We start from the raw sequence: 24,778 nt of genomic DNA on the forward strand, positions 1-24,778 counted from the left end.
CACATTGACATTGTCAACTTATGGCTTCATGTGTTGGCAAAACACAACTAGGTTGTCCCTTCAATGGAAATGATGTAACCTCATGCAAATTAACTGACAATTTTGTACATGGTGGGAGGGTTATGGGGAGTTACTAACCTGAATCAAAATGTGTAAGTATGTGAAATTAGGAAAGGGAAATCAGGGAAGACTCCATCTTCTGGGATCAGTCGACGGGCTGAACCTGTCTTCTCCCCATAGGGATGCAAGCTCAGTAACTTACTCACGCCAGCTGTTATTAGTGATTAGAGCCTGGTAGTGTATCACTTCAAGCTTGTTTTCGCAGCGTCCCTATCACCAGCAACCTGAACTTTATCTTGTCACAAACTTGTATTTTATCAAACTTGCCTGAGTCAGTGCAGAAGGCAGCATGTAGACAAGCAATGTATGACAGCAACATGATGAAGAAATCCCCTGTGCAAACTCCTCTTGATCCGGCATGGTTTTAACTGCTACCCTGGTTTAAAGACTTTAGCTTCACTAGTGGTATTTTTTAATATGTGGATGACCAATGAAAGTTAATTATTGATGAAAAAAACAATACCCAATTTCACAGCACAAATTCATGCCACTGCACTACTCCTCCTGCTTAGTCTCCAGGACAAGAAATAAAACAAAAAAAACCCCATCACAGTAAATGAGATTATCCTTAGATTTTCTTATCTTTTTACCCTGAAACACTAACAGCTAAACATCACGCTCAAGGAGGTGCATATGAATATATACTCTGAATCATCTAGAACATGCTGCACAGTTACAACTGTACTGTTCACCTTTTACAAAAAAAATTAAAAGTGTCTTCCTCCTCCTTCCCACTCCCAAATCCCACAACAAAAGTCAAACTGAAGAGAAAAAGGCAAAATGAAGAGAAAGGAAATAATTTATTAAAAATTTCACAAGCAAACTAACATTCATTTGTCTTGTAAATCTTGTGACAGCTTAAAGATAACTGGAATCTTTATGATGAGAAAATTTATACTCTGCCTTAAACATTTTAGAAATGCTACTACGCACAGTTCAAAAGTCCTGAAGATTACACTGCTTCTTCCCCCAGCTTGGTAATACTTGAAAGAGATGGAACACAAAAGGGACCTGGAACATCACAAAGGCATGTTAAAAGTAAGAATGAGCAGGAAAATAGTAGTGTTATGCTTTCTCTTAACAACTAAATTGAAAGATGCTTAGTATTTAAAAAAGCGTTGAGTGTCTGAACAAAATCCGACTTAATAGATGCAGGCTGTATTAATTTTATATTACAGTAAATTAAACAATAATGTAATGTGAAACACAAGAAAATATAAGTCACTGGCAACAACACTACCTCAGTGCAGAGAACAATTAAAAAAATAAAAAACAAAAAGGTGAAAGGTAGCAGTGATTAATAGTTGATTAATATTTCCATTCCAAATACTTCATTGTGACATATTGTTAGATTTTCTTCTCTACTCAAAAACGAAAAAGTAAGGAATGTACAAACTAAGTCAACTACAGATTGTTTCTCATATATCAGGACAACAGTAATCATCAAATGACCTAAAATACTGTTCAACTCTCTCATATGATGAAGAACTGCTCTGCAACATTTTTAACCAATATATTATTATTATATTTGAAGACAAGACAACATCCTCAGTGTGAGCTCAGCACAGCTCCACACACATTAGTGGAACATTACCTCATACAAGCTAATGCAGTGGAGCAAATTAGGAAGTTACATGACCTTTGAGGAAGAAGGTAGAGGCCACCTTTTAAGACTAAGAACCTCTATTGTATTTATTCACTCAAGACAGACAACTCAGTGATTTTTCTTTTTCCCCAGACAAAGTGCCCTTTGCTTTTAAAGTCACCAGATTAGTTCAGGCACTAAAACATGTAAATTCCCCACACCTACTCTACACCAAAACTTAGATGTAGTTGAGTGCTACAGGAAACATTGTACAAAAAAAGGATACAACAAGAAAGGATACACTCTGCATGACAGTATTACTGCAGTATTTAGGCAGGAATGTTTCTAAAGAAGAACAGCAGAATGTGGTTTAATTTTACTTGATTCTCAGTAATGCATACACATAACTTTATGCTACCTATCGAAAGCAAGTATGTGTGTCTGATAAAATACAATTTTGACCCCTTATGAGATTTAATGAGGGCTGATGAGTCCATCAACACTAAACTCCATAATCAAAACTAAACACATTTTTTGATAACTCAAGCTACTAGGACAACACCAGATTTTTCTGCCTCATTAATTCTCCTTCAATGGTCTTTGCCATTTTACAGACTCACTTTTTCCATCAGATCCAAAACCCAACCACATTTCCATTCAGTGAAGGCTTTCAAGTCACTTCTTCCCTGTGAAGAAGCTGGAAACCTCTCAACACCAGTTTCTTCTACAAAACCCTTCTCCCCAGAAACCGCATTTTAGCTACAGAAAATATAGCCACCCCAAGTACTAACTGAAGTTTTTGCCAGTCAAGAAAAAGACATTTTCAGCCAATAAGGAGTTACATAGTATTTTTATAAACCAGAAGTATTACTTTATCTACAAAGTATAAAACCTTTGTAGAGAAAATATGAAAAAAAAAAAATTACATTAACATTCGTAAACTTAACACAGCTTCTTCCTGTTTAAAGATAACCAAAAGTTAAAAACAGTGCCCCCCCGATACAGATCAAATCTGAAGCCCCTTAAATGTTTGCATAAACTTATTTATACGCATATTTATGTTTCAAATGAGATTCTGACACTGTTCTTCCTTGCAGACTCACATTTCTGTCACGGAATTTTGCATCAAAAATCAGCATCCATCAGAATATTCCAGCAGGAACAGGAAAACAGAGTCATGCAGAAATAGGGTTCAGTTTGATCATTAGTTGGGAAATGAAATAATATCTTTAATTAAACCCCATGGATGCCTAGAAATCTGTATTAGTCCATGGTGCATTCTGTGATCTTTTTATATAAAAGGTCAAAGTAAAGAAGTTCTGCCCTTGATACATTAAACCACTGACACCAGGGTAACTCACGTAAAACTTCCAGGTGCACAAACAAGTCTTGCATAAGTATGTGTTTGCTCACTCTAAAAAAAGCTTATGAGTTGATGATCAACATGATTAATAACCAATTACTTTGTTATTTTCTTTGTGTAATTAAAGTATTACTTAGCATGTTCAGCAAAGTCAGAATTGGATTTAAAGTACAAAATTAGTTGGAAAGATACATAATTCCTAAAATAAAAATGTTCAGACTTCATTTATAAGGCTTTCCAATAGCTAAAATACTTCAAGCTGCTTCTTGCATTTAAAGAAGCCATAATAATTTAGTGGTTTTTTTGATTAGACACTGGATAAAACGACACAAATACAAGTGGCTTTTCCTAACAAGGAAGGAGAAAGAAACAAGACTGAAACATTCCCATAAACCCTTGTTTCTAATAGAATACATTAGCCAAGGCTCATTCATCTCTTTTCAATGACCAGTACAGAAGAACACCTGTAAAAAAGGCGATCTTTAGTTTGACAAAATACAGATTTTGCAAACCACAAATCAATAATTCAAAATAGGAACTGGTGAGACCAAACAGCATCTCAGAAATGAGCAAGACAAGCTCAACTATAATCTGATAAAAAAAAATCCTTAGACAACTGACAGAACAAGAAACCTACAACTGAAGTAACTGTTGGAAATACTACTCTCGCAATAACCATACTGTGGGGTCTCCAACCAATTTTTAAAAATCAAAACCAGCTGTTCAGACTCTTTATTTCAAACTTCAGGGTTGATTATTTTTTTTTCCCAAAAATTACGACAATGAAAACATCCAGATTAAAACAAATCAGGGATTAAGTGGAATGTTTCAGAAGCATTCAGCCTAAGCTTTGAGTTCATTTAGTCTTAGGTGGAAGAACCTGAGTGATGCCTAACGGTAATCTGTAAGGAAGTTAAAGTCCCTCTAAATTTGAGGTAAGTGATCTATCAGAGAGTGTGGATTGAGAAATGAATGCTTCTGATTTTTGCACCAGTTACTTCACATGCTAATTTGAGACTGTTCACTACTCAAATATTTTCAGGGCATGAAACCCCTGAAAGTGAAATTAGAACCTATTTTACTTGAGTTATATAAAGCTAATATTTAGAGTAAGCAACAGTGAAGTAAAGCTATATGGCAGGAAATAAAGTTAAATAGTAATTACTTTCTGCTAAAAGTTAGTTTCCCATTAAGTTTAGACAATAATGCAAAAAATCAGGACCTGTGCATTCCACAACAAAGGAAGACTTAATTAATGCAACATTAAGTAGCACTTTCTGACATAATACCCTTTCCTAAATCAGACAAGTTTAAAGGATGTGGTAAGAGCACTAAGATCTCGTTTCCCAAAATTATCAAAGCCAAAGGTTCTTTACAGAGCTAGCAGAAGAAAGTTTATTGCTGGAAAAGTTCTTCAGGATCACTTTACAATGTTGGCGACAAAAGGGAAGGAGAAAAGAGGCAACTCTCTTCAAAACCAAAACCCCAGAAGATTACTAAAAGATAAATGGTCCAATTTCACAGAATTATTCTCCTTAGCTCCCCTTAGATGAAGGGTTAGAGAAACTGACAACTACTCTTGGATATGAGGATTAGGGAAATGGCAGTTTCCGAGTTTCTAAACAGAATACGGAGCAACGTTTTAAACTCACACCAACTATACACCTTGCATTCTGCTTCTCTACTATAAGTGCACATTTAAGAGAAAGAAATTGTATGGAACACTTCCCCTCCACATCACTATTCCTAGAGAGCCATTAAAAAGATATTAAATAAAAACAAAAAACCCCAAACAAAACAAATGAACAAATAAAACCCAGCCTATTTCTTTATTTTTATTTTCAGGAAGGAATCCATACCTTGTGGAGTGCTCTACTTTTTTCTTTTCCCTTCACTGGCATCCTGTTTTGGTCTAGCTGAACGAGCAAATTGCTGAAATTCTGTTAAGGACTAGAAGTGTCACTGATAAACAGGAGTGAACCAAGAAGCAAAAAAGAAGTATCATTTCAACAACAGATAGTTTAAAAAGTGGCCTTTATCTGTGAACCAATTCTAGTACAGAATATTATAACAAGCGTGTCTGTTAGTTAAAGATTAGGACCTCACCGATTTGCAGTACAAAAAATTTTAAGAGAGCCTGTCCAAGGGTTTACAATACTAAGTAAATAAGAAGGACTAATCAGAAATGGGTTAGGTGCAAACAGAATAATTATAGCAGGATAAGTACTTGATATTTACAATCCTCCATCCTGACATGTTAATTTCATAACTTTGATGTTTCACTAGGTATTTGGGAGGGAAAAAGGTAAAAAGAAGAGAGGTTGAGGTGAACACTAGTACACAGAAAGTAAATAAACTATGAAACATTTAAGTGAACAGTAAGAAAGGACTTGCAGACAAAAAAACAGGGCAATACAAGTGTTGAAATCCCAACATGTTTCACAGGCCCAAAAAGCAACTGACAGTTCCAGATGCAGAAGCAGTCTAAATAGAGACTACTGACCCTAACAGGAGCATTGTTTGTATTCTTAATTCTATAAGAAAGTCAAAAAGCTTACTTAATTAAAATACAATCATCATGCAAGCTAAATTATCTTTTGTATTGTGTTTGCAGGATCAAAGAGCTAAGATCAAAGAAGACAATTTTAGTTGTCTTAAATAAACTACAGTTACTTTCCTAATTTCAGAAGGGGTGCCCCAATATATTTTTTGGTTATAAAAAAATTTACAATTGTATGCTATGCAGCCTGGTTTTCTTAAGGTATTTCCTCTTTCCACAGACTTCTAATAAGTAGAACACTATGACAGCAAAACTAGAGATTGACAGATAGATTACAAAGAATATAATGTAAATATTTGAAGAAAAAGATACAACCACCATGGGTTTTTCAAATAAGACATATCCATTTGCTTCGTTTAAAGCTTTAGCAGCTGCTTTTTCATTAGGAAGTCCAATGAAAGCCTGTCCCTTCATACGGCCTTCTTTCATCAAACGTATATCAAACCTAGAAGCAAAATTGAGAATTGGGACTCACTCATGTTTAACCACACTTTCACATTTCGCAGTACAAATACAATCTTCATGCTTCAAGATGGAGAAATAGCAGAAATGGAAGCAGAGCCTACAAGCAGGGATTATATTACTAGGGACCATTTTGCTTGGGGGATCCATTCAGTAAAAAGTGACATTAGTCTGCAGGATGGCAAACTGATGTGCAACTGTAGTAAATATGACATATGCAAAATGATCATACACACAATCATTTCCACTGTTTATTCTGCATCTCTAAGCCCATAAACAGTAAATTCGGTAATGAAAACATAGGGGAAAAATAATACTGTCTTAGAATCATAGAATTGTTACGTTTGGAAAGGACCTTAAGATCATCTAGTTCCAACCCCCCCTCCCATAGGCAGGAACAAAGTGTCTTCAGACACTGTTCAAGCAGAAAAATTCTATTTATGCAGAAGCATAAAGAAAAAAAGTAGGTATTAGGTTTTAAAACCCAATTTTCACCAGTATTATAGAAGTTAACGTAAAAGGCTTAATTTTAACCAAGTACCAAATTAACTTACATATTTCGTTCCACTTCTGACTGGAAGTCAACGTATCTTCCAAAAATGAATTTGAGATCCTGGAATTAAAGGGTAGGTATAAGAGGGAAGCTGATAAAAAGCCTTTCTGATCAACACTTAAATTTGCTGGTTTACCTACCTTTTCTTGAACTTGCTTAGCTAAATTCTTCACATATATCCTGCAATTTGGATCACCTGGCTCATAGTTTTTGAAAACAGAAAATTTTTCCATTTCTGAAAAAGAGACAATGTTTTAGCTCATTTACATACTTCGTATTTTTGCTAAGTATAAAATAACTACATTTAATATATAAATTTAGTATGATACGATACTTAATATATGATACTTATTTAAACTATTTGTTGCAACAAATGAAAGAGCTATCATGAAATAATTTATTCTCACAGTTGTACCTTCGCTAGACAGTCTGTTTTTTTCTAGATCCCTTCTAGAAATAAATTCTGATGGTATTTCATCCTCCTCCTCTTCAGTTTCCATTTTATCATTTGAACTAGGAGCTGGGAAAATCCTTCCAAAGCCTGTATTATTGAATTCTTCTGTGGTTGAATAAAGGTCTGAAATTTCAGCACATTATATGGAAGTGATTTGTATGTTTATACACAAAAGGATCAACAGCAAGCAAAAAACATACACCTTTCAATAACATTTTCATGTAGTAGACTTTGTAAAGCAATTTGAAAACATCCTGAAAGAAATCTGTCTTAATCCCTGGTTCAACAAACACACCTGCTCTATACGGTGCCCTATAAAATCAACTGTACTACATATAAAGCCATAGCACATGCCAGTTAAGGTGAAACTACTCTTGCTGTTCCAAGCCTGTATCCATTTCAATGGTTTACCTAAAGAAACCATATATTACTCTGTGTATTACTGTAAAGTATAAGAAACACAGACCGACCATAACCCTGTAAGAAACCACCACACCTCATCGCTATTATTGCCCAGCATTGTCATAGCAGGTAATTAGTGCATCATAGAGGAGTTGGCAATCACTTGAATGCTGCTTTCTAAGAGCTGGAAAAGGAAAATCTGAAATTAGCTTGATACATTCAATTACACTATGTAATGATGAGAATGCATTTACAAAATATTTGCTAAAAACACCTTACCATTTAAAAGAGTGCAATGTACCATCAACCCACAGATCACATAGGAGAGAAAGAGATCTTTAAAATCCTCTAGATCCTTTACTGTACCAAAGCACAAAGTTCTGTGCTTCAACATAGAAAAAACAGCAAATGAGACAAGACAGAAGTTGGTGTTCTGAAGCAAACCATGATGTGCACTGTTATGAAAAATCCAGTATAGAAGAAGAAAAGAATTCCCTGGCCTAAATTTCAGCAGCCTTCTACACACTGAAACCACATGAATTTAATATTAAATACATTTGAAGTACAAACTCTCTTACCATTATTTTTTTCTTTTTCTGAGTTTATCTGAAGAACAGCTGGGATGTCAGTATGAATATGGAACTCGATTTTTTTATGACCTACATGCTGTGGCTGCTCAAAGACATCTGAAGGTGACAGTGTAGGGTGCAAACTACTGTTTAAATAAAAAACCAACATGTTAATTAAAGATTCAGCCAGTGATGAGTGCATAGCCAAATACAAGATTTCTTCCAGATAGATTTTATGCTGCTGTTTACCACAAATACATCAATTCTCCATTTCATAAATTTTACTCAATACCATTCAAGATTATTAACACACCACAAATACAGAAGGTATGGCTGGCAGTGAAAGCAAAACCAATAATTGCATACCACATTACAGTATACATAGGCATTTATGAAAAACGTGGTCATTGCTACACAGAAATAGTACACTGGTGCCTACTGTGCCACAGTGCTGCAGTTTCAAAACCCAAACTTGTTCTAAAGCAAATCAATTTTATTCTTTTAGTAGCACCCTTTTTGTATTTTTAAATTTTTATTTTAAGAAGTATCCTAAACAATAAATCCAGATTGCTTGTGTCATGGCTGTGATATGAAATTGGTTTTCTTTTTTATGAAAAAGGGATTTTTGTTAGCTTGATAGCAAGAGAAACACAGACCACTTTACAGATTAAGGCTGTTGAGGAGACTTAAGAGTTTAAATTACACAAAAATGTGGACCTTTACAGCAATAAAACCAAGTGTGGGGATAAGGGAAGATCAACTCCACTATCAAACTCCACTATCAAACTTACGTATCAGTGAAGAAAGCTTGTTTTAAAACAGCAGTACTAAAGCAAACATGATACAGAGAATGTCATTTAGTAAAAGAATGATCTGAAAAAGTGCAAAACCCACAAAAAATACAAACCTGTGAGGAGTACACACGGGAACATTCAGTAAGTCTTTAATTCTTTGTTTTTTTCTAACACCACGTCTCTTTGTGCTTATTGGTCTTTTAGGCTGAAGGGTCGCTAATTCCATCAACTTGGTCATTCTATTTTAAACAAAATTTTAAGAAGAACTCAAGTGGTTTACATTTTATTTGAAAACACTCATATTGAAAACCCTTCCCCCTTCCTTAAAGCCCCTGCAATACAGATTTTCAGAATACAGTTATAAATCTAGCTACCTTAAGGCCAAAACTACATTAATAAACTAACACATAACAAATTGATATACCCAGAGTACTTTACTAAACTCATCATAATGAGTTAAGTGATGCCACTTCCTTCCCCAAGAATGCACCTAATTAGGACACTGAAGCTGTAGAAATGCTAAGAAGCCCCAAGCTGAACCTTTTTTAATAGCACTATTTTCACTCAACAGGAGTGCCTTCTTCCAAATGCATGTATTTTTCTGAATATAGCATAGGAACTTTGATTTACTTTTCAGTTTAAAAACAAACAAATAAAATTGCTTCTTCATTTCGTATTAAAGACAAAAAAAAAAAAAAAAAACAAACCACGTTATGATGCAATTCAGTCCCAAAACTCTAAGAGAATCCTCAGCACACACAACCTCCCATTACTATTACTTCTAGCAACACACACTGATGTGCAAAGAACATTTTAGAAGTCAGAGTGCACATACAATCCAGTAGTACTGAGCAGTTTACTCAGTAAAGATGTGGAAAACTGAAGAACCCAGAAAACAATCTAATGGTTGCTTCCTTGTATCTGTACTCTCTTTTCATTACAGGCTTTTGTTTTGTTGGGTTTCCTTTTGTTTTTGGACATGTGCACAAATGATAATTTGCACACCATTTGGCCATTTTCCTTCTCTTACTATGATTCAAAACAGCACTGTCCTTCTTAAGTCACTCTGGAGCTTCCTTAAGCATCTGGAAAGATCATCTATACTGCAAACATTAAGAGATTCCACCATTTGCTGAACTAGAAGCTAGAAAAGTAAAACCACCACTTGAAAAGAGCCCAACAGGTGGCAAATGACTGTAAAATGCATACCTCTCCTTTTCCTCCTCATTATCACTTTCATATTCTGATTCATCTCCACTAGATTGCTGCTCTTCCTCTTCAGGCAAAGGAGGCTCTTCAGGAGGAAGAGGTGGGATTGGGGGAGGTGGCACAGGTGCTGGTAAATACTCTTCATACTAATTATGGGGAAAAAGTTTTGTAGTGATTTTGTTTTGGTTTTTTTATTTTTTTAAAGTAACTAAACCTTTTAAGAAAAAAAATTGCATATCTTGTTTTCCTTTACATAATAAAAACAGTCAAAGCAATAAAGGAGAACACAACAAGAAGCCTTTTTTCATGTATGTTTATAGGCATCTCAATGCTATTTTGTTAAACTTAATAATGAATTAATAATGAAAAATTTCCACAAGAAAAAAAAAAATCAATAAATTGCTGCTTTCTGAAGCATAACAGGGCAGGTTTTCTTTTTTTAATTTGAGGAGTTAAAAAAAACCCACAACTATAGCCCTGGGTTTTTACTTTGCACTCAGCTTTAAGGACTTTCCCTGAGAAGAATATGGTGAAAACATATGGGACGAGGCCTAAGCTCCCAAGCCACCTCAGTTTCTACATTGAATCTTCTACCACCTATCAAAGTTACATTTCTGTTTCTGTAAGGAGTCAGGATTTCATGAAAGGAATGGGTTTTTTCACCAAGACTGCAAAACCACTCGTAAGGAATTCCCTATGTATAAAATCACCTCCATTTCAAAAATCCTACTATATTTAATAGGTACTTTATGTACCATCAATTCCATAAGGTTCTGATGTCTTCTGGCATTGGAAATATCCTGTGCCCTTTAGAAACTGCTCTAGGAATTTTGAGGACTGGCTTCTCTCCTTACCACCCTTTTTCGCATGACCATTAAATTCATAGTGCTTAATCTGGGCCAATACCAGGCAATGAATAAAATTATTCCCAGAAAATTAGTGTTAATTCACTTGATAGATTTATTTCACAGTTTTATCATCTAGCTCCCCTGTTAGCAGGAGTTCTGTTAGGGCAAACACAAAGCATAATGGAGCACAACTTCACTATATTCAAATACTGTAGCTATCACTACTAATGCAAGTCCTCACTTGCAGAATCTTCCACTGGCAATCAGTTAAACTACTCTATCACAGCAACACAGCACTGAGACCACAGAGCTGGTATTTCTAGTTCCCTTCAGAAACAGCTCCCCCTAAGCCTCTGCCAGTTTCCCTCTACCCTGTCTGTTTCAAAAAACATCCTGGAGACAGAGCAAGTTAAATCCAGAAGTGCTTTATAATCTCATTGTCAATCTGAATCTAATCAGAAGTCCAAAGAAACACACGAATCCAAGAACTTAACACATCTTTGTAAGGCAATGTGCTAATGGTATTCTTTATTTCCTGTATTTGTAACATGATGCTATAATCTCCTTTTTTTTTTCTTTGTATACTCAACAGTTTGAAATATTCCAGTGCTGTCATACATGTATATTTCTTTGCTCTATGTATAGTTTAAAAAGATTTCTTTAGAGGACTAACATGCAAATCTTACCCAATGAAATGAAGCAATACTTGCTATCCTCTAGAGATTTCTCCAATCTAAGTTTTACCCTAGATCTCCTACCATGCTGCAAACATTTTAAATTGTGAATCGTTTCACAGTACTTAAAATGTGTATTAAAAATGTTACCATGGGAGGACGAGCAGTAATTGGTCCAAAAGGTGGAGGAAGATTCATTTTATTCATAAGATGAAGTACCTGAAACGATGCAAGACAAGGAAGATTTCCTTTTAATTAAGAAAGAAATGAAAACAGTTCCCTGCTACGTATCTAAGCCGGTAACTTCTGGCAGGTGTAAATCAGCATAATTTTAATGAAGATACAATCACATTGGTTATTAAACAATGTGAAAGCCTGCACGTGAGATCCAACACTAATGGCAAACATGAGCAACATCCTAAAAAGACTAATAAAAAAAAGTATCTTCTCAGAATGAAATTCCATGTACTCAGGTCACATCTAATTAAGAAGATCATATCCAGTTAAGTCTTCAGCATCAATGAAATAAGTTACTTCTGGTCAATGAATTCTTATTATCTCAGCATAGTAAAAAATTAACATTGGTTAACACCATCAAAGGAAAACTAACTTAATATTTACTATGACAAAAATTATTTCTGCAGGTAATTAAAAGGAAAACTGAGATGTTTTTATGTTTATACTTTCTTTTTTTCGCCTTTTGTGCTTACCTGGACGTAAAATTTGGGCACGCTTGCCAAGGCATTTGCTATATTTGCTAGAACTGTACTTGAAGGTGGCGGATACAAATATTTGAGGCAAGAATTGATGGGAAAGCTGAGGCTGAGGAAAGAAAAATAAACAAACGAACAAACAAACCACAAAAACAAACCCCAAGACATCTTAGCACCACTGTCACATAATGACTGATAACAATTAATAATTAATAACTACTGGAGGTTTAATTATTTATTACATCTGAAGTACCACTGAAATATTTCCCTTAGAACAGTTTTGGACCACTTCCATTACGTCTTTAACATCAGGAAGCAGTCCCCTAATACATGAGAGATTTACTGGGCTTGGGTGCAATGAAAGTACCAACACATGCAGAAAGCCTGAAGTACGTAGAAACAACACGCCCAAAACCAAAAGCATAGTATAGCATGCGATACAAACATCATAAACTCAATGCTCAAAGTGCTGGATATATTAGCCCAAAAAGAAATTTATTCTTCACATATACAAAAATGCAAATGGGGGAAAAAAGAACAAGAAACCTCTGTAAAAATAAGTCAACAGTATTCTGCTGTTAACATTGGGACAACCTACCAGTCCTCAAACTCTTCCTAAGAAAGCAATGCATAGCGCTAGAAGGCTATTATGCAATCTACAACTTCACATTTCAAAGCACCAGAGACTACTCAACTGTGAGGGCTCTAAACTTGAAGAGCTAGAATTTCTTCTTTATGACAATTCCTACAGCTATGCATGTAAAACAGTAGCATTCTATGAAACAAAATGAGCGCAGCATGCTGCATTCTTTTTCAACAGTGCAAAACACTTATTTCAAAATACACTGTAACAGAATAAGATAATGAAGACCAAAAAAACCCCACTAACCCGTGTTCAGGTGCAATTCCATTCTCTATTTTAACACAGCTTGGTTCTTTTTTCTCTTCTTCTTTCACTTGTTCTTCTGAACTGAAAATTAATTTAGTGTTAATTAACTGGCAAAATTTAAGTGCATTACCTAATATAGGAAATACATTTTTGAGTAAATGAAATTAAACAAAAGAAACATTAGTATTTTTAACATCTTTTATCATTACTACAGCCATTTTAATTCTTAAGAATTAATACATGCAGATAAATAAAACAACCAGTCTTCTAAAAGAAATATTTATGCAGACTTAAGTTACTCTCCCAAAATTCAAACACTTCTGACTTAAATCTAATCAGAGAAAAGAACTAAAATTATTTCATGTTATTCTCTGTGCAGAGCCTGTATAAAATCAAAGGTATTACATTATTGGTTTGTTCATAGTCAGAGAGTGGAATAAGTAACTTAAAACATCTACAACTGATTTTAATTAAGCACTATCACGTAGCTTCTGTCACTTAGTTACATATTACACAGGTAAACGTGAAATCACTAACTATGCAACTTATTTTTTTAATTAAGTACTTGAAAGACAACTGAAACCCAAACTATCACGGCTCTTGGTCACGCTAGCATTACAGTTCATTGATTTTTTTATTCTTCTTTTTAAATATTACATATTCTTTAACTATCTGAAAATAGACTCAGGCAATTTTATGTTTGTTCTCCTCATGGTTCAAGCTAGATACATAGAAATCAGCTCCAGCTTAGAAGACAGTGGCTATAATATTTCAGTCTTAGATGGTTGTCCTAGCAGGTGTCAATTCTGCTCGAAACAGAAAGAAACATCAGGCAAGCACTGTTTCAGAGCAGAAGAAAATTATAATCCTGACAAATAAAAAAAAAAGACAAAGAATAATTTTTAAACACCGGGAACCTGTGCAACACAGAGGTCAGCTTACAAAGACTGGAACCTTGCTCTGTAAATGAAAGCAAACAGGATCATTCGCTGCGTAAAGTTATTAATAACTATAGGAATAAGGATGGGATTTCATGATGATACAGAACAAAACCATACCAATGGGAGGAATGCAGTCACTTATCTATAGAACTGAACCTGCCTGTTAACACTTCTAAATGGTTACAATTTATCCTTTGACTTAATAGTACTAGGAAAGTATCATGAACAATGCATTTCTTTTCCCTGGCCACAAACATAAAAACGAAATTATTATGCACATACCTTTTACACTTCTCTGAGACAGAAGGCTGGCTAAGTACCTGCACACTATCTTGCTCCTTTGCAAATTCAACAACTAAGGTGTGACCTAAAAGTTTCAGCTGATGCAGTCTTGACAAAGCCTTCAAATAATTATAATAGAGAAAAGAAAGAAAGGGAAGAGGAAAAACATCAGAATAATTTCAAAGCATAACTGTGTTTTCTTTGGTTGGTAAACCATTCACAGGATGCATCCCCAACTTCTTTAAGCTAAGTCTGTGCCAATATAGACACAGTTCCGCACCATTCCTGCCTTCACAGCCCTGTTTTTATCAACTTCTTCCCTGCTAGCAGGACAGAAAAAGATGGAAGTTGCACAGCTAGAACCATTGCAGAGACTTAGGTCAGTACTTAGGTGCTGTCTGAACACAGTAGCGAGACTGCAGCCTTAATGATATTTATCACACAGCCTAGTAAATTTCTGTGATCTCAAGTAACCAACCACTTGCTTTGAACTACAAACATGCTGAACTCCACTAATAATAGCTGGGAATTTAAAATCAAGATTCTTAACAGTGACACTAGGAAGCTCCACCATTCTGCATGTCCAGAAGCTAACAGGCTGCTATCAATCGAAAAAAAGCAACCTAAAGTCATCACTGTTCACCTCACTTAATCTTTGAAACTTTTTTGAATGGTACTTTGCAGTATGGCCTAAAACTTAAAAGCGATATCAAAAAGACACAGGGCATAAGAGGGAAATTCAGGACACAGACTGTTTACCAGATCCTTATTTAAAAAGAATTATTAGTATTACCTTTTAGGACATCCATGCCCCCATTATCATGGTAGTTTTCTTTTTCTTATCAAAGTTGGGCATTGAAGCCAGTCTTGAATTGTGTACATCACTATGTCTAAATTTTATCGCAAATATACAATTATGAAGGAGACAAGTTATGCTTGATTTATAGTTTATATATAAATGCACACACACCCTAGACAAGGCCCTGATGTGTCTCAAGTCATGTAAGTTTGCCACGCTCTAAGTGATAGATGGGATCAGATGACTTCCATGAGCTCCTTCCAACCCACCTTTCTTATGACTCTACAGAAGCAACCATTCAATCAAATCCTTCAAGCACCTCCTGAAACAGAACTCTAATATTACATTGCCCTGCATTTTATTTTCCGCAACACCAAGTGCTAGATGATGTGTAAAATGTTTTAGAGCACAACTGGCAATTCAGCAAAGTGCTTTGCTAGAACATTTAATAACAAAATTAATACAAACCTTCATAGCTGCATTTTCACTGGGGAAAGCAGCAAAAGCAGTATGTTTCTAGAAAACAAAACAAAAAATTCAATTCAAATCAAAGAGGTAAGAAATTGCATGTAAAACATATACCCACAAGTAATTAGAAGTTCAGCTTATGAATTAGAAAGCTTCCAGATAATAACCATCTAACTCCCATGTGAGTCAAAGGTGGAGGACTAGAGAAAGCTTTTCTTAAGAATTTACGACAAGCAAAAACTCCTGTACTCAAAAATTAAGACAGGAACTCAGCAGTTTGAGGAATACAAGAAAACAAGAGTTTGGGGGGTTTTGTTTTGGCTTTGTTTGGTTTAGCAAAAGCTATCCTAAACTGCAAGAAAATACACATTGATAAAGAAGTTGAATCCTCTTTTCAAAAAAGGAGATTTATTTCAGCACCTCTCAGCAGAACATTTTCATCAAAGCAGCTCCAAAAAGTAATACTTTTCCCCTTACAAAAATTATAGCTATTGTTGTACTCTGAAAGTTTACATGTTTTACATAATGTTTTCCCTTATTTTTTAAGTTTAAAAAAATCAAAGCTTTCCAACTTAGACTGAATCTTCACAGAACACACAGTTCATCTTAAATTTTTTTTAACAAATATTATTACTTCATCTTGGCGCTACATGATTTGCTATTAAAAACCTAAACATTGTTATAAGAGCCTCTATAAGGAAAATCATTGTAATGAAGTTAGTATTTTTAATATCCTACAAAAGCAAGCATAACCCTGACACAAGATGCGGACATCGTTTACCTGCAGGTCTGCAGGAATAAAAGGCTCTTTCCAAATACCATTCATCACCAAACAGATACTCCTATGTTTTCGTAATTTCGAGGGAGAAAAAAATAAAGGAATATTTCAAAGGCAGACCCGTGAAACTGCATCCGTACACCTACCAGCAGACCCTTTCGCACTGCGTTTCCACAGCCTTATTCCTAACAATAGGGCAGGCCAAAGCTGAGGCAGTCGGATACAGAACTTGCAGCAGCCGAGGAGACGGGACCCCCGGGTCAGACGCTCTCCCGATCGCACCGCCCTAGGCCCCAGCGCTTACCAGCCGCCCGTGGTCCGACAGGACGCGCACAGACACCGCCCCGAAGTGCTTCAGCAGATCCTCCTTCTCCGCCGCGCTCAGCTCGGCGGGCAGGTGCCGCACCAGCAGCGTCCGGCCCCGCCGCCGCGCCACGCCGGGGTGAGGAGGGACGCCAGGAGGGACGCCAGGCGGGACACCGGGGTGAGGCGGGACACCGGGGTGAGGCGGGCCGGCACCCAGCCCCGGGACCACCGCCCGCGCCTCCTCACAGCCCAGCGCCGCCATGGCAGCGCCTGCAGCCCGGAAGGGAAGACACCGCACGAGAACGGACGCCGAGGGTTTGGGCCTCAAGTCTCGCGAGACTGGCGGCGCCTGTGGATGGGTTGTCGCTAGCGGAAAGGGCGGGAAGTGCGCTCTCGGGCTGCTGGCTTGGGACCGGCGGGGAAACGGAAGGGTCTGGTCACGCAGTATGGGCTCATGAAGGGCAGGTCCTGCTTGACCAACCTGATCTTCTTCTACGACAAGGTGACCTGTCTGGTTGATGAGGGAAAGACTGTGGACATTTTCGGTTGGGACTTCAGTAAAGCATTGACACTGTCTCCCACAGTGTTCTCCTGGAGAAACTGGCTGCTCATGGCCTGGGTAGGTGAATTTTTCACTGGGTAAAAAAACAGCTCTGGCTGGAAGGCAGAGCTCAGAGAGTGGTGGAAATGGTGTCACATCTAGTTGGTGACCGGTCACTAGTGACGTCCCTCAGGCCTCGGTGTTAGGGCCAGTGTCGTTTAATATCTTCATTGATGATCTGGATGACAGGATCGAGGGCACCCTTAGTAGGTCTGCAGATGACACCAAGTTGGGTGAGAGTGTTATCTGCTGGAGGGCAGGAAGCTCTGCAGAGGGAGCTGGGCAGGCTGGATTGATGGGCTGTGAGCCATGGTAAGAGGTGCAACAAGGAAAAGTGCCAGGTCCTGCACTTGGGCCACACCAACCCCATGCGACGCTCCAGGCTTGGATAAGAGTGGCTGGAAAGCTGCTCATGGCAAAGGACCTGGGAGTGCTGATTGATGGAGCTGAGCATGAGCAGCTTGTGTCCAGGCAGCCAAGAAGCCACCAGCATCCTGGCCTGTATCAGCCAGGATGATACAGTGTGGCAGCAGGGCCAGGGCAGTGACTGTCTCCCTGTACTGGGCACTGGTGAGGCTGCATCTCGAATCCTGTGTTCAGTTCTGGGCTCCTCACTGCAAGAGAGACATTGAGGTGCTGGAGTGCGGCCAGAGAAGGACAACAGAGCTGGTGAAGGGCCTGGAGCACAAGTGTGATGAGGAACGGCTGGGAGACCTGGCGGGGTTTAGTCTGGAGAAGAGAAGGCTCAGGGGGGGCCTTATCGCTCTCTACAACTGCCTGACAGGAGGTTGCAGTGAGGTGGCGTCGGTCTGCTCGCAAGGAACAAGGGACAGGACAAGAGGAAACGGCCTCAAGCTGTGCCAGGGGAGGTTTAGACTGAAGATTAGGAACAATTCCTTCACTGAGAGGGTGCTCAGGCATTGGAACAGGCTGCCCAGGTCACTGGTGGAGTCACCGTTCCTGGAAGTGTTCACAAACTGTAGACAAGGCCCTTAGTGACATGGTTTAGTGGTGGCCTTGGCAGTGCTGGGGTAGCAGTTGGGCTTAAGGGTCTTTTCCAACCTAGCTGATTCTATGATTATAAGAGGCAGCAGCTGGCTCTGCCATTCCTCTGGCCCTTGTGCTGACAGGCAGTCTGAACAGCAGGCTCAGCCAACCCCTGTGGTCTGTTGGGCCTTACTGGCTTGCCATGAGCACTGCGGTGTGCGGCCTGTCAGCTATTCTTTAGGGGCCATCCATGTCTCTATTGGGTGATGCCTTACGTGATACACAAAATCTGCCTCAGTCAAATCTGAAATAATACTTCAAAAGGAGAGATGAGCCTTCCATTCTTTCCCTCAACAGGACAGAGCTTGTTTTCAGACCTAATTGCTTCCTAAATACCATTCTCATTAGCCTTTATCTGGAGAGACTTCTCTTTTCCTCCTGCCACTTTACCTGAACAGCAAGGTAGTAAGATCTTTCTGGCATAGGCATTAATACACTGCTTCAGGATAGCAGCTGTGTCTGGCCAAGACAAGCAGCATGGATGAAGCACAGCCATTATTACAGCCTGTGATTGCAGGCATTCTGCACTGTGAGTTGTGAGTACAGAGGCAGTTACCAACTAGCTACTGCTGAAGCCAGACAAACCTGCCCCTTTTTTCTGAGTCAGAGGCTGTCATCTCAAAAGGCTGGGGGGTGGAAATCCCCAGACTTGGCTGATGAAAGCTCAAGTCTTACCATAAAGTCCTTAAGGCCACTTCTTTTCCTGGAAGAGTCATGATGGACCTGGCACTATATGTGCAGTACACCTGAAGGGTCTTAGGCCATGCTTATTTCCTGGCTGAACACTGACAATCTGGGGAAAAATCTGGCCATTGTGGGTGGTCACAGTGGTCTCACTGAGCAGATCGGATGGCAGTCTTAAGTTCATCCAGATGGATTTGGGACGGAGTTGGAAAAGACTGGGAAGCACAGGACATTCAGAAGGGATCTAGGAGAAAAGCAGAAATTTAGCAGCGATTTCTTACATGACCCATTACTGCATGTTTGTTGCTGTCATTACTATAAACTAGGAAACATCTATGGGCTTGGAAACAGGTGGAAGAATTTGCACAGTATGCAAATGTACTTTCTATCTTGAAGACATCAGCAGTACTGTTCTTTCTGAGTCTGCTGAAACTTTAAAAGTAACACTGGCAGGACTCTCTGTGGCTTGTGGTTTATAGAAAATCCAGAAGGCTTTCTGAGGTATGCTGGTCAACATGCAATTGTAGCAGATGGGAGCGTCAGGATTGCAAAAGCTAGTCTATGGTGGCTGTGCTGCTACATCCTGTTTAAATTGGCTTGACTTCTAGTTCACTCCTGGGTAATGACATAGGAGAAATTTTTATGCAGCAGGTCTGTGAAACTTACAAGCAAACTAAACATCCCTATTTCCCCTGTAGCTCTCTAGTACATTCCAGTTATTAATTTGCACATCAGTTATCAGATGGTGAAATAGCAATATAACTTTCAATGTGTTTTCCTCTCAGAACTAAGAAACACTGTCAAATTCCCAATTAATATTTATTGAGTTGGTAAGAAATACAAGTTTGGGGAAAAGAAAACCAGGAAAGCTAGCTTTGCACATCGATGTTTTGCACACCATAAACACAAAAACCAGTAAAAAATTACCCACACCATAAATTTGTCCATTCTTGACATTCAGTCAGCAGTGGCCAGGGGCAGATGCCATCATCCAAAGTAGTAGAAGTCCAACTCATCCTGTCCTTTACAGTTATTTATAAAAGCAGCAAATCAGTGACACATAGAATGATAAACTGGTTTATTTAAATTTATATTAAAAAAATTACTATGTAAGATTTCACTTGAAAAAGATGAGTTTACTTTTGGATGGTATGAGTTAGCGGGCTAACAATTTTTTTGGAAAGTACTTATTTACATCCTGACAACAGGGTAAATATTACTATGACAGCAGCAATGCTACTGTTTCTTGGAGCAATTAAGATGCTGTTAGATCATCATCCTGATAAAGTGAGACCAGAAAGAGACTAAATGTGGAAGAAAAGCTGCAGTGTGGGATTTCTAGATCATGCTGTCATCGTTATTGATCATGATTTTTTTTTAATGCCTTTTGGTATTTTCTGCTGTCTCCAGTAGATGTTCCAGTTGGCTAGACACAAACAAGCTGAGTAAGGAGACAAGTAGCTGTGTTAGCATGAAGATAAAGCCCAAGGTAGTAAGGCTTGGTTTACCTTGTCTGCAAAATACTGTATATCCAGGTACTTAAATGAGTCTCTAAGGGCACTTACCATTTTGGAACTTCTTGTATGGCTAGGAACAGAAAGGCCACTAGAAGCAGGGTTTTAAATGGCCCCAAAAACTGATTGGACAAACCACACAAAAATAACACTGTGTAATGGGGTCACACTCTTTCATTAGTGAAATTGCATATTAGAGTTAGTGCTACAGAATGACTGTACATTTGCATTTGCTGACTGTTCTGGTTTGGCATTCATCGTTTACTGACACAGGGGAAAAAAAAAATAAGAATCTTAAGATTACAACAGCAGCAACTTCAAATAACCTTAATTCAAGTTTCTTACCCCAGAAATAACAGTCAGAACTTTTATTACAATTTGAGAGGCTGTTAGAAAAGGCTTTTTTAAGGAAAATTTCTTCACTAAAGAAAAAAACCCGCTTTCCTAAGTTTGGGGGTTTTTTAATTTTACAATTGTTTTTCTTGTTTGTTTGTTTTCCTGCCAGTAATGAAACACGTGAAAGACTTTTGTTGCTCTCTATATATTCTGTACATTATTCAGACTATGGCAACTGGCATTCCAGTGTCAGAATAAGGAAAGCATTCTTCCTGCACACTGAGAAGCCTCAGCTGTAAGTTCTAATTTCTTTACTTTTTAAACAAAGTTCGCAGAGTTTGTTGTAACAGTGGTACCTTTTGCTTTTCTTTCCCTATGCAGTTGTATTCTGGTTGGTTTTCCTCCAAGCCTTTGTTTGCATATAAATTTTTGTAACAGCATCTGCATGCTTAAGCATGTTTTGCAGCATAAGAGTAAGAAACCATGTAGTGTAACGGCTTCTTTTTAATATAAAGTGCTGCATTTTAGCAGTGAAGCGTTGATCAAATCAAATTATCTTTACACTCAATACATTTAGGGGAAGAACTACATGCTGCAAATCAGTTTTCAAAGTCAGTTCTCAGGTTACATGTCTAATGCTAAGATGATGTATTTCGTATCTTGCAGCATCAACGACTTTTCAGGTGAAAGCATAAAATACACCTCTGCATAAACCGAGAGCATGGGGTTTTCTTATCCAGAGGGGATCAGGTTCAGGACCAATGCCTTATTGTGTGTTAAACTTCTATGTAAGACAGTTAGTGTCTTTTTCCACCAAATACGATCAATACTTTATATGCAAGTACAACTTCTTTCTAGATCATTGGGCTATGAATTTTCAGACATGCTGCCTTATATCAAAATGAAAAGCCTGTATGCTCAGTTATACACCTCCATTCCAGAAGTAATTGACATTCTATTTTCAGCAAGCTGCTTGACACCATCTGGCAATTGCAATCTGCAGTTTCCCCTCTTTCTGTCCCTCCTGCCTTGTGGCATGATATCTATAGCTATGTGAGAAATAATTATAGGTGACAAAAAATAACTAGGTGAGGGGGAATCTTTATTTTCCTTCAGACAGAGGAATGTATAATATTAATGTATAAAAGAGGCTTTTAGAATTATAACATCTAGAGGAATATAATTTCAGTTCTCCAAAGAGTGCAAATTTGGCACTTTTTGAAATTAATTCTTTCACTCTCATCCTGTTTTTTTAATTCATATATTTTCTGCCTGATTTCAAAAGTCATCAGAAGAGACTTGGTTTAATCAAAGACTGCCTGGTATAGGATATTTATTACCTGTGAATACCTTAATTCATCATAAAGGATTTGGTGATATCATTACTCTGACTTCAGTCTTAGAAGTGGCTAGTGACATTAATATTTGTATACTATGTGTTAGGCACAAGAAAACAAAGGCATTCAAAGCTATATGTAAATTTCATTGCATTCCTGTTGTATGTTGATGTGTGTATGGATTTTCTCAAAATATCAAAAACGTTGACCTGTTCAGCATTAGTTGTTCTTTAGGATGGTATCAGTGCTGACTTTGCTGTTTGTGCAATTGCATCCTTTAAAGCAAAGCTCCTCAGTTTGGATTATGGTGCAGAGTAGATTCTGTTAGTTGGCTAATAAGTATGTATATATTTCATCTGTGGAAGAGCACGAGTACCTCATGGGAAAATAGATCACATAGTTCTGAAATATATCTTCATCACAAGTAGAATTCTCTGTATCAAACCATATCCAGGTACTCAGCCTTATTCTTAGGACAAGTGCCAAAGAAAGAATAATATAATTTCAAAGTACAGGTTCCATCTTAGCTCTCAAACTCCATATGAAACAGCTGATGTGTAGCTATGCAGTGACTTGCAGAACTGTATAGTGTGCAGCCAGGACTGTTTCACTGGTTCTCTCAGAGAAGTCTGCTTTTGCTTTTCCTTGAGAGTTTCAAAATACAGGCTGCAAATACTGTGTAAGCACTTGAGTTTCCGCAAAGCTTCTCCAACTGCTCAAGTATGTTTGCATACAACTACAGACAAATTGAGAGTTTGGTAAGAACGTATCCCTATACCTCATTGATTTCAAGGCCTCTGTTGTCATACTAGGCCTGTATTTCTGCATGAGAGATAAACATTTCATTCTATACAGAATGACTACTTGTTACCTGTTGGAGCAAGTCCAGAGGAGGCCACAAGGGTGATCAGGGGCTGGAGCACCTCCCATACAAATACAGGCTGAGAAAGTTGCGGCTGTTGAGCCTAGAGAAGAGAAGCTGCATGGTGACCTCAGAGCAGCTTCCAGTATCTGAAGGGGGCTACAAGGATGCTGGAGAGGGACTCTTCATCAGGGACTGTAGTGATAGGACAAGGGGTGGTGGGTTCAAACTGAAACAGGAGAAGTTCAGGTTAGATATAAGGAAGAAGTTCTTCCCTGTGGGGGTGGTAAGGCACTGGAACAGGTTGCCCAAAGAAGTGGTAAATGCTCCATCCCTGGCAGTGTTCAAGGCCAGGAGTCTTTGGCGACAGTCTAGTGTGAGGTGTCCTACCTATGGCAGGGGGTTGGAAATAGATGATCTTAAGGTCCTTTCCAACACAAACCATTCTGTGATTTTAGAATTCTACTACAGTTTATATAAAATCTATTTTTCAGTACAGAGGTAAACAAAAGTATGTGAAATTAGGCAATAAGAAAAATGGATGTTACATCTAAACAAGTTAAGACAAAGCTCCAGACAGGTTTAGATGAACTCAGGCAAAGCGAGTCTGACATGCCTCAGTCCTGAGGCTTCACAAACTCAGTGAAACCCTGCATCTCATTGTTAGTAATGGCAATACAGTATTTGCTGGCCTACAGGGTAACATCCTATATTATCAGGTCATTATTGCAATAATAACTCTAGATCAAAAATATTGGAGGTATAGGAAGTATTATGTTATTCAAATTCAGTTCCCAAAAGACTTTTTCTGCCTAATTGCTTGTGAGCTAAAACAAGGCTAGTAAAGCATTTGGTAAGAGTTTAGAAGCCTCAGGACAAAAATGTTTTAATTACTAAGGAAAAAAGAAAACAAAACCAAACAATACAAAAGCAGCTTTGAGACATAAATTGCAAAACTGCTGGGGAAAATTTGATTTTCATGGTGGCAGTTCTGTAAATTTCTTTATATTAATATGAATAGTGTAATGTAGCAAAGTAGCCTTAGAAATAAGGTCACAGAAGAATACTGCTGACAAAATAATCTCTTACTGCTAGCATCACATGTGCATGTTACAGAAGCTTCAGGCATGGGCAAGAGCTGCATTTTGTTAGGTACTATTGTACTGGGTTTGCGTGGCATCGTTTTGGTAGTGGGGGGTGCTACAGGGGTGGCTTCTGAGAGGCTGCTAGAAGCTTCCCCTGTGTCCCCATAGAGCCAATGCCAGCCAGCTCAAAGACAGATCCACTGCTGGCCAAGGCTGGGCCCATCAGCAACAGTGGTAATGCCTCTGGGATAACGTATTTATGGACAGAAAAACAAACAAACAAACAAACTGGGCAAGAGCAATTGCAGCCAGAGAAAGGAGTGAAAATGTGAGAGGTTCAACTCTGCAGACACCAAGATCAGTGAAGGAGGGGAGGAGGCACCAGAGCAGAGATTCCCCTGCAGCCCATGGTGAGGCAGGCTGTCCCCTTGCAGCCCATGAAGGTTAACAAGGGAGCAGATATCCCCCTGCAGCCCATGGAGGTCCATGGTGGAACAGATATCCTCCTGCAGCCTGTGAAGGACCCCACACCAGAGCGGGGGG

At 38.2% G+C, this 24,778-nt stretch overlaps 1 protein-coding gene across 3 annotated transcripts; it reads right to left on the reverse strand.

Annotated features, from left to right (window-relative positions):
* Positions 1–901: 901 nt before the first annotated feature.
* Positions 902–17,110, reverse strand: RNPC3 (RNA binding region (RNP1, RRM) containing 3). Of its 3 annotated transcripts, none has more exons than XM_030494141.1 (15): positions 16,768–17,110; positions 15,686–15,733; positions 14,419–14,537; positions 13,196–13,276; positions 12,304–12,415; positions 11,744–11,812; positions 10,072–10,217; positions 8,976–9,101; positions 8,078–8,214; positions 7,059–7,220; positions 6,784–6,878; positions 6,645–6,703; positions 5,941–6,073; positions 4,928–5,000; positions 902–1,131 (listed from the first exon to the last, which is right to left on the reverse strand). In XM_030494141.1, the coding sequence occupies exons 1-14, from the start codon at positions 17,029–17,031 to the stop codon at positions 4,941–4,943; spliced, it is 1,611 nt and encodes a 536-aa protein (XP_030350001.1). In that variant the 5' UTR covers positions 17,032–17,110; the 3' UTR covers positions 902–1,131; positions 4,928–4,940. The 3 variants fall into 3 exon arrangements, with proteins under 3 accessions (XP_030350001.1, XP_030350000.1, XP_030350002.1); XM_030494140.1 differs by having other exon boundaries at positions 902–2,050; XM_030494142.1 differs by lacking the exon at positions 7,059–7,220 and having other exon boundaries at positions 902–2,050.
* Between the last annotated feature and the right edge of the window lie 7,668 nt (positions 17,111–24,778).

The sequence above is a fragment of the Strigops habroptila genome, chromosome 8 (assembly GCF_004027225.2).
Source record: "Strigops habroptila isolate Jane chromosome 8, bStrHab1.2.pri, whole genome shotgun sequence".
NCBI lineage: Eukaryota > Metazoa > Chordata > Aves > Psittaciformes > Psittacidae > Strigops > Strigops habroptila.